At 45.0% G+C, this 10,978-nt stretch overlaps 1 protein-coding gene across 7 annotated transcripts in view; it reads right to left on the bottom strand.

Moving 5' to 3' along the window:
• Nucleotides 1-8,676: 8,676 nt before the first annotated feature.
• Nucleotides 8,677-10,978, bottom strand: part of EML1 (EMAP like 1) — a 97,939-nt gene continuing 95,637 nt past the window's right edge. For all 7 annotated transcript variants that reach the window (XM_075282486.1, XM_075282488.1, XM_075282491.1 and 4 more), the window contains one exon: nt 8,677-10,887. In XM_075282486.1, coding sequence (XP_075138587.1) covers nt 10,762-10,887 — 126 coding nt within the window. In that variant the 3' untranslated portion in view covers nt 8,677-10,761. The remainder of the gene's footprint in view (nt 10,888-10,978) is intronic.

Raw genomic sequence — 10,978 nt, 5'->3', positions numbered from 1 at the left:
TTGTAGACGCGATATGATGATGTCACATCGCGTCTACAACTGTGAGCCAGTGAGAGAGAGAGGCGCGCAGAGAGCTGCGAGGGAACGAAGGAGAAGGTAAGTGTAATGTCGTGTACGCTGAGGTGGAACGTGAAACTGGGGGCAGATGAAGGAGAGGACGGCATGACACTGGGGGCAGAGATGGAGAGGACGGCATGACACTGGGGACAGAGATGGAGAGGACGGCATGACACTAGGGGCAGAGATGGAGAGGACGGCATGACACTGGGGGCAGAGATGGAGAGGACGGCATGACACTGGGGGCAGAGATGGAGAGGACGGCATGACACTGGGGGCAAAGATGGAGAGGACGGCATGACACTGGGGGCAGAGATGGGGGGACATGAATCTGGGGGCAGAGATGTGGAGACATGAATCTGGGGGCAGAGATGGAGGGGACATGACTATGGAGATAGAGGGGACATGAATCTGGGGGCAGAGATGGAGGGGAGATTAATCTTGGGGCAGAGATGGAGAGGACATGAATCTGGGGGCAGAGATGGAGGGGACATGAATCTGGGGGCAGAGATGGAGGACATGAATCTGGGGGCAGAGATGGAGGGGACATGAATCTGGGGGCAGAGATGGAGGGGACATGAATCTGGGGGCAGAGATGGAGGGGACATGAAACTGGGGGCAGAGATGGAGGGGACATGAATCTGGGGGCAGAGATGGAGGGGACATGAATCTGGGGGCAGAGATGGAGGGGACATGAAACGGGGCAGAGATGGAGGGGACATGAATCTGGGGGCAGAGATGGAGGGGACATGAATCTGGGGGCAGAGATGGAGGGGACATGAATCTGGGGGCAGAGATGGAGGGGACATGAATCTGGGGGCAGAGATGGAGGGGACATGAATCTGGGGGCAGAGATGGAGGGGACATGAATCTGGGGGCAGAGATGGAGGGGACATGAATCTGGGGGCAGAGATGGAGGGACATGAATCTGGGGGCAAAGATGGAGGGATATGAATCTGGGGGCAGAAATCTGGGGGAAAAGATGGGGGACATGAAACTGGGGACAGAGATGGAGGGGACATGAAACTGGGGACAGAGATGGAGGGGGGAGACATGAAACTGGGGGCAGATGAAAGGTGTATATGAAGCTGGGGGAGAGATAGAGGGGGGACATATAATGTACGGGTGACTGTAGGAGGATTATACTGTGTGCGGGCACATGAAAAATTAATGAGAACGGACGGAGTCAACATAACAGTGGGTGGGGCTAAATTTGCCGCGGCGCGCAAAGCGCCGCACATTTTGTCCCTCTTTTGGTTCTTCAAAAGTTGGGAGGTATGGGTACAGGGGGCAATGGAAAGATGTTAGAAGGTGGACGGGGGGGGGGGAATTGTTGGGGCATCGGGTGTGCGGCACTGCGGAGAGGGAACTGGGGCAATAATATATAAGTTTTTAGCTGGAGAACTACAAGGCACATAATACCTCCAAAGGTATGTGTGCTTTGTATTAATAATGATGTAGGCGGCTATGCTACTAGCATAGCAGCCTGTTTGGGGGTGGGACTTTCACTTTAAAGGAGTGTTCACATTGCGTTTTTGGCCTCCCTTGCCGGGATACGTTGGTTACCAGTCACAATCAGCTACCCACTTAAATCTGCACGGAGAACTGCAGGCCTCCTTTTTTTTTTAATGGCCAGTTCTTCATGCAGGGATAAGTTGACAGCTGATTCTGACTGGTTACCAACGTATCCCGATAAGGGAGGCCAAAAACGCAATGTGAAAAAGCCCTGAGGATTTATTAAGAGAGCTCTTATAGATGGTGTTGGCTCTCTATAGGCGCTGTCACACGTAGCAGATTTTACCTGCAAATAGAATCTGATTAAGCCTTGTAATGCTGCTAAATAAAGGGAAATGTAATACAGAATTGGTATGTCGCAAAATAAAGTAGTTTTAAAATGGCGGCAGGGGGGGGGGCCCAGACACTTAGGCTGTATGGGGCCCCAAAATTCCTGATGGCGGCCCTAGGAAAACAGATACATTGGGGCAAATTTACTGAACAGACCATCTTCTGGTGCAGTTTTGGTGCATGGCTGTTTCTATCATATAAAAATTAGCCACTTTCTGTATTCTCAGACTTTGACCCGACTGAAAATTGGCCCAAGTACCTGAAATCTTTCAATTCTGATGTACAGGACTTTTTGCAGTGTGCCAGAATTATTAAAGGGAGACTCATCAGGAAAATCTGTATCAAACTCTTATATTGCACTGCAGCTTCATGTTAATGAAAATCAGGATTTCTCGCTTATTTCATTGGGGAACACAGCACCATGGGTATAGGCCTGGCTACTAGGAGGCAGGGGGAAATTTCAGCGTGACGCCAAACTACTCGTACCCACCTGCAAGCACAACACTCTCTAAAAGAGTGCCTCACCAGTCGCCCAGTCCCCACTGCACTCACAGCATCAATGTCCAGAGTGCAGATGATTCTACTACTACTTGCAAAGTTCACCGAGAGAGGGACCCTGTGGTGCCTGAAGACACAAGATAAAGTGAGTATCAGAAGATAGGCAAGTATGAGAATCTTCTCCACCCCATCCCTCCCAGGAACTTCAGGGCATAGTGGCTGGGCAGACTTTCTTAGACATGGCTCCAGGAGGACTCTACTATCCTGTCCTGAGGGACACCACACCTGGGATACTTCTCCATGCAGCATCTGGCAATAGGACTTCTCCCAGCAGTCTGGTAGGCTAACCCTCTGGTTTTTCCCTCTTTTATTCCTGGGCCTCTACCACCATGTCCTTTCACAATTCCAATTCACCAATTCCAATTCCTGGACCCTTCCAAAGTTGTCACCTATCGTGCACCCGCTGTTTTATAGAGTTGCCATGCAGTCAACCTGAGAACATCTGCTCTCTCTACCAAAACCAACTCAAGACCTTCCTGGCCTCTTCCAGCAGACCCTCCCCCGGATTGGATGTCCTCCCTTACATGGGCCATGGAAACCTAGCCATATTCAATCAGTTCATGAGAGAAACTCTGGAACAGCTGCCTGCCCACTCATCGATTTCTAGGCCCCTAACTAGGCACACTCATTGCTCCCATTCCACCTCCTGGAGCCATTCTCACTGAGGACTAGGATATTTTCCTACAAGTCAACGTCTTCCCCTTCCTCTGGACACTCCCTGGATAGGGCCACAGCTCACAGCTCTAATCTGACAGGTAGAAACTGGAAGCCCCCTGCATGGTCTGGTTCTACTGGGGACGCCTCTAACTCTGACCTGGAGCATCAGTTAGGTACATCTGCTGCTATGCAAGGGCTCAGTTGTGCAGTCAGAGATAATCTGCAGATCTCAGAGGACCCGGATCCTACTTCTCAACAGGACATCTCCTTCCATCACAGCTGCCGCCCTACTCTGAGGCGTTGACCATATTTTGAAGCAACAATGGCTTCACATGGACTGTCCCCTACCTTCTTCATGAAGTTGGACATTTTTTTTTTCCTGACTAGCGTGTCTCCAAATGGTCTGAGCCTTCAGTAGTAGGCTACAATCCTGCCTTTAGCAGACTCCTTTTCCCTCAGAATGAAGGTGGACTCTCCCTCCGCTTGAGTTGTTAAAGAAAAGGAGGAGGCAAGGATCCGCGCTCAAATGGTCATGTCGGAAAAATGAGAGCCAATCGACAGATGAAATTAAGTTGATTTTTAATGGTATCAGGTACAGAAAGAGGACAACGCATTTCGGGTAAAATAGACCCTTTTTCAAGTGCGTAAACTACAGTAGCCCCCAGGAAAGTAGTAATGTTCTCCAGTAGCCTCCATCCAAGCAATATAGTGTCCCTCCAGTGGCCCATAAACACGAAATAATGCTTAATATGCAAAGGTTTTGCATAGGGGCTACTGGAGGACGTTATTAGTTGTCCGAGGGGGCCACACGGGCATTATTTCGTGTTTATGGGCCACTGGAGGGACACTATATTACTTGGCTGGAGGCTACTGGAGAACATTACTACTTTCCTGGGGGCTACTGTATTTTACGCACTTGAAAAAGGGTCTGTTTTACCCGAAACGCGTTGTGCTCTTTCTGTACCTGATACCATTAAAAATCGACTTAATTTCATCTGTCGATTGGCTCTCATTTTTCCGACATGACCATTTGAGCGCGGATCCTTGCCTCCTCCTTTTCTACATCTATCCTCCCGGATAATCCGGTGTTCAGTCTTGGAACCTCTGCCACTCTCACCAGAAGTGACTACTGTCTTTATGGAAGTTTAAGGTGTTGTGATCCCATCACAACCCCACCAGGTGAGAGGCTTACTGGTCGTTTCTGTTTTTACTAATCTCATAATCGCAATACTACTACACTTAGTGCGCTCGGTGTCTCTCTCTTTCTCTTTTTTGTTTTGAGTCATTAAAGGGATTCTACCATTAAAAATCTTTTCTTTTTTTTTTTTTTTTTTACTAGTTAACACGTCAGAATAGCCTTTAGAAAGGCTATTCCTCTCTTACCTTTAGAAGTCGTCTCTGGCAGAGAACTCTCTCCAGCGACGCCTCCATCTTCAACAGCAACTGCGTATTCTTCTGGCTAGGGTCACACTCCGCTCTTGCGCAGTACGCTCCTGTAGTTCTCCGTAGAATTACAGGAACTACAGGAGCATACTGCGCATGCGCGCAAGAGCGGAATGTGACCCTAGCTGGAAGAAGATGCGGTTGCTGCTGAAGATGGAGGCGTTGCTGGAGAGAGTTCTCTGGCAGCATTGGGGACGCCCCCAATGCTGTTTGAGCGCTGGGGCCTGCCCTCAGTGCTGCGAGAGAACTCATTTGCATACCGGTGAAAATAGGTATTTCTACCGAACGGCGGGCTGGAGATGACTTCTAAAGGTAAGAGATGAATAGCCTTTCTAAAGGTTATTCCGACGTGTTAACTAGAAAAAAAATATTTTTAATGGTAGAATCCATTTAATGCGGCCTTCGTAGCGACTGTCTCCTCCCTGCGGTGTTTCTTTGTTGCTTTTCGGTCAACAAGACGTGCATTTCCTGGGCTAAACAAATCCATATGAGTTGCTCCAGTATTATCCACCTCCACGACAATTAGCAGTTTCTCTCTCAAATCCTGAACGCCTCCAGTACACCCTGAAGCAGCTCATCATTCTGCCTAGACTAACTCACCTCTGTGTCTCAGAGGATCCTTCCATGTTCTCTTCGCTCTGGCCACATTGCCTCAAAGATAAAAAACAATCTCTCTTGCTCAGTTTCCACACAAGCTCTTACAATTGGCATTTCTGGCCCGCTGGGACAAGTCTCCATCCAGCTCGACTACGTGTTTCTCCTGCCTCCCCTTTGGACAGAGCACCTTGTTCCAGCCCTGTAGGCAGTTCTGATTCCAGGTGTGAAACAGGCAGCAACTACCTGAACAGAGGAATGTTTGACCAGGGCATGTGGTTGCTTCTCCAGATCCTTCTACAGTTGTTCCCCAGGTTAGGCAGTTTCTGGGTAGAGCTCTTCGCTTCCCACCTGAACCAGAAACTCTCCCGCTACATGGCCAGTTCTCTGGACACATTCCCTGTTGCCCCGTGATTTCCTGGTTGGGCTTTTGTACTGTTCGCTGCTCAGTGAGGGTAATGACTTTCTTCTTCTCCATTAAGTCCTCAAGAAACTGAAGACCAAAGAGGTTTCAGCTATCCGGGTAGCCCCAGATTGCCTACACGGATCTCATATCCCTGCTGGCAGAAGCTCCTTGGCCTCTTCCTCAAGGACTGCTTTTCCACCTTACCTTAGCTGTGTTTTCCAGCATGGCCGTTTATGACGAGGTCCTGAGGCTACATGTTTTTCTTGGAACCTGTTGTTCAGTCCATGGTTAGGGCCCGAAACTCCCGGTCTGAGTAGATCTTTCATCATTTGTGGAAGGCCTCTGTACAGTGGTGTGAGGGTAATGTCTTTCTGGATCCCTGTTTTTCTCCAGTCCAGTCTGCACCAGGGTCTTGGTTTTTTCCTCTCTTAAGTGGAAGGTTTTTCTGCCCTTTCCATTTCTTTTCAGAAGTACCTCACCTTCCAACCTCTGGTGAAGACCTTCCTGCAGGGAACAACACACTGTACTCCTTCCTACCATCCTCGCATGGAAACTTAATCTTGTCCTGCTTCAGGATCCCACTTTTAAGCCATAGGCGAGATCTCTCTTCGCTTTTGTCCTGGACGGTTTCGTTCCTGGTGGCCATCTCTTCCGTCCGCAAGGTATCCAATCATGCTTCCGCTTTTTTCTCCATGTGGACGATGTTGTCCTTAGTCCTCTACCTTCTTTTCTCCTCAGTTGGCTTCTTCCTTCCGCATTTCAAGGATGCCTTTCCATATATATATATTTTTTTATTCCCCTGCCTTCCTGGACCCCTTAGTTCCATGTGAGCAATCTCTTCCTTGCCTGGGCAATCTGGGTCTATTTGTCCTTCTCTGACCCCTTTCATTGTTTGGACGCCTTGTCGTTCTCCCAGAGGGCCCAACTGTTTCCATCTCCTGATGGTTTCGGTCTGCTATCAGGGATCGGTTGCTGCCTCTCCATGTGATGGCTTTTCCTCGATCCCTGTAGGTGCCTCTTTGGCATCAGACTTCTGCCACCCAGGTCTGTAAGGCTGCCACCTGGGTCTCTGTCCACACTTTCTCCAGGTTTTACCAGATCCCATTCTGTGGCCTCTGTAAATGCCACCTTGCATTGTAGGTTCTTGCGTTGTGCACCAAGATGCTTTCAGACTGCTTTAGGACATCCCATGCTGCTTCTCCCCTTGAAATAAGTGAGAAAACTGGATTTTTGTACTGACCGTAAATCCTTTCCTTGTTGAATTCATTGGGGGCCACAGATCCCACCTTTGTTTTCTTGTTGCTCCTGTGCTAGGCCTTTTTTTGTACATTTTCAGAATTAGGACATGTTGGTTCTGTGCTCTTATTTGGACATTTGCATTTCTCTCCTACTGCTGGGGTACTAACTGACTAGCAGAGTGTCTGTAAAGAGGGTATAACTTGGAGGCAGAGCAGACTTATCTTGATATTCCTAGTGTCAGCCTCCTTGTGGTCAGGTCTATAACCATGGTGCTGTCCCTCCCCCTCCATCCCCCAATGAATACAACAAAAAAGTGATCAGATGTCCCCAAAGGTCTCTTATCACCTTATGGTGACACAATCTGGAAAAAAAATAAAATAAAAATATAATTAAAAAGTTTTTTAAAAAATGTAAATAAAATAAAAAATAAACAATACGCTAATAAAACGCCGTTATTAAAGGTTATAGCCCCACCCCCGACGACACCATACAAAATAAAAATTACCGTAACGGAGAGGAAAAACTATTTTATAAAGTTTTTCAGTGACACTTTGTGTTATTAAATAAAAAAAAAAAATTATAAATTGAAAACCAGACACAATTTCCCTCCTATTTTGTTTATATTTTCCTGGATATAAAAAAAATTAAAACACATTTGAAAATAAAAATAACATAAAAATAAAGCCCTATGTGTCCCCGAAAAAAGACGCAAAAATTAGTTGACTAAGACATACGAGAAAAATTTTACAGACCTCAAAACCGCACATACATAATAAACCTAAAATGTGTCTGGTCCTGGACCACAAATTGGCCCGGTACTGAAGTGGTTAAGGGCATTTCTTTTCCTGCTGGGGCTTCACTCTCCACTCTAGATAACCAATCCAAAATACAGATAAAGTGTAATGAAGAGGAACATTTCACTCAAGCAATGTGGGGGTGGAGATGGACAGAAGTTAAGGGTGGTTATCTAGAGCAGAGAGTGAAGCCCCCAACAGAACAATCAATCTATAAGACCCTTTTCAGACACTTTGCATACAAATAAAATACTGATTTTCATGAACATGGAGCTGCAATGCAGAATAAGGAAGACAACTGTAGTGGCGAGCGTAGGACTACAGTGCTGCTCCGTTCTATAAGATCAAGGACTGGCTTTGGAACAGATGTGCTGCATGTCTGCTTGCAGTTTCAGTACTTTAGCAACCAGCAAAGGAACATTGAATCAGTTTCTTTTTTTCTTTAGCATGAAGCATACCCTCCTAGGCATGTAAACCTTGTGACACAAGTGCCACAGCTTGAGACCACTGAAATATATAATCTGTCAGTATTCCTGTGTGGTGCAGTAGTGATGACCTCATTACCTCTCCTGTGTAATATAGTGTAGTATTGTATAGAGGACCTCCTTTTATCTGTCAGCTCTTCTGTGTACTGTAGGTATAGGGAACAGTTGGCTTTCCTGTGTGTTATTGTATAGATCACTGCCAACACGCTACTAACAAGTGAACTGGCATCACTTAGTTGTCAACTTATACCCTTGGCTTTTGGTTTAAGAAGTGTTATTTCATATGGAATACAAGTATTTACTAAATCATACAAGTCATGAAGGTTCTGTATATATAAAGAAGAAGATGACAAAATTTCATAACAAATTTCAGATTTATTTTTCTCCTTTCCCACCCCTGCCCCATGTAAACAATGCATTTCAAGCCTTTTAAATCAAACAATCATATACGTAATAACTGTTCCTGTTTGTGTGAATACAAACGTTCTCGTAGACGCTAATGCTGAAGACTGGAAGATTAAATAGTTTAGGTGAATGTTCCCTTCCATGCAGACGTAACCTGACACAATAAAACCACTTTACACAAGAGTGTTGCACCTTTTTCAAAAAAAAAAATAAATTTTACAATAAGTCACAGGAAATTAAAAGTGGAGCCGTGCCGCTCGATATGTCCAGTATAAAAAGCATAAAGCTGAGTGTGCCCCCCCAGTATGAAGTGAATTCATCCTCATAGAATTTTCTAAGTGCCACTTAGAGGGAGACATCTGAATAGTAACACAGAAAAGGCACTTGGCTCTATAGCAAAATATCCTTCATCAAACACCAATTGGGCTACATGAGAGGCTAAAGCACAATTCCTATCTAATACCCCATTAGGGCACTCTTAATAGTAGGGTCCACCATTCATGATCTCGTTCCTCTGTGGAGGACTCAGCTTGTTCTTGCAACACAGACTGCCGATAGACTTGGGAACTATAGAATTCTTCATTTCATTTGCGGTAGTGCTGCATTATGCTTCCAGGGTCTGTAAGGAACTTGTGAAGACAAAATTTCAATCCAACTATAATAGTGGGGCTTTTATAGTGCAGAACTTATCTCAACTACTCCCACTCCTCTTTCTTCATGGGCTCACCAGGAATTGGAGTAAAGGATTTATCCCCGGTTTACAGTCATTATACCAATAACTACTGTGCCAGTAATTATGCTACAGTGGATTCAAGGCCTACCTAAGAACATATCATCCCCAAACTCATCTTCAGAAACCTGTCTGTTCCTCCAAATCATGAGGAAATAGAATACTTATATCTGCAGCATCTACTGCCTCAGTTAGCTTAGTATAGTAAAGTAAAAACCTGCACTTTCCCTTTAGACTGTTTCAATTTGTCACCATTTTGGGATCTCTGCTTGCTGTCAGCGAGTCAAAACTTGACCCTTGTATTCACTTACATACTTATCACTGAACTTTCCAAATATATAGAAGTATTTCTTCTAGATATTCCTGTGAGCATATCAACAGCACAAATCTTTGCTTTGACCTGAAGTTTTGCACATGCATATCAGTGCACGTAATGCGATCTGCAAGGAAAAGTCCACAGAAATCAACTGTAGCAAACCTTCAGCTTTTTTTTTTTTTTTTTGTTTGATTGTTTCTGGATGTAAACATAAAAGATTTACTTCACTATTGACAAGTAGAAATCTTTGCCAAAGAAGAGGCATTGTAACAAAAGCATATATTAGAAGGTTTCATTGCTCTACATTATACAAAGAATATGCTTTATTTACATAAGAAACTACTGAGCAATCCTCAATTAAGATCCTAACTCAAACCCTAGAATACTTACAGTGCAATGGTTTTCAACACCACTTCTGGTACCAATACTACACTGCCTCCTTCAAATGTAACGTCTCTTACTGACCCCCTTACTTGCTATGACTCCTTCAACCCGATGATATATGTATCTGCCACAGCTGGCCTTCTAAGTGAATTCTCTTAACAATTCAGTGCAATATTCCAATTAAACTCTTAGGAAATCAGCTAATTGAACATAAGAGCTGCAATTCACGGCTGAAAAAAAAGGAGTATAGAAAAAATTATTGCAGGTTATATATATACCTCACCACATCCAAAACACACACCAAGGTTACAGATATATGGGAATGAGACAATGGCAATGCCCAAATGCCATGAACAATCCTATCTGAGTAACAATGAGGAGAACTACAACAAGTAAATATAAGTGCGAAAGTACTGAGACCCATAAAAACATTCACATTCAGAGTTCCTAGGGTGTGAAGACTAATGCAACGTACCAACTCATGTCACTGACATTATCTGAATACTGTTCATGGCAAAGTAAGACGTACACAAGGCAAGTTTAATATTTTCATGAAAGCTATACTGACAGTACATGATAAACAGTGAATAGAATATGAATATAAGACCTTTCTGCGTTACAATGTGATGCGTACTGTGTTCTGCAGGATTTGGAGTACAGAGTGCTCTCCCTTATTAGAAGCTGAGGGGTGACACTGGGAGGTCAGACTGACAGTGATTAAAGGAGGAAGAGATTTGGTTCCTGAGTTCTCCACGACTTGTTAAGAAGCAGCCCGTGTTAGCTATAGGAAGGCATGTGTTGGTTTTATGGGATTCTCTTGGCGTCTTCCAGGTGGTCTGCAAAGGTGACTACAGAATGCGCCATTGCATGATACTCATGTCTTTGCCGCCAGTAGAGATTAAATGGCTGTCATCATGCAAAAAGCTCACATTGGTGACATGGCTACTGTGCCCTCCATAAGCGTGGCTGGATGTCTGCAAAAAAACAAAACAAAACACATCAACTAAGCATGGTGGAAAATAGTTTCTTGAAAGTCTCTCTCTAATCATTGCAAATCTCATATCT

Source organism: Leptodactylus fuscus, chromosome 7 (assembly GCF_031893055.1).
Source record: "Leptodactylus fuscus isolate aLepFus1 chromosome 7, aLepFus1.hap2, whole genome shotgun sequence".
Lineage (NCBI taxonomy): Eukaryota > Metazoa > Chordata > Amphibia > Anura > Leptodactylidae > Leptodactylus > Leptodactylus fuscus.
This window is presented reverse-complemented; position numbering and strand designations above follow the sequence as displayed.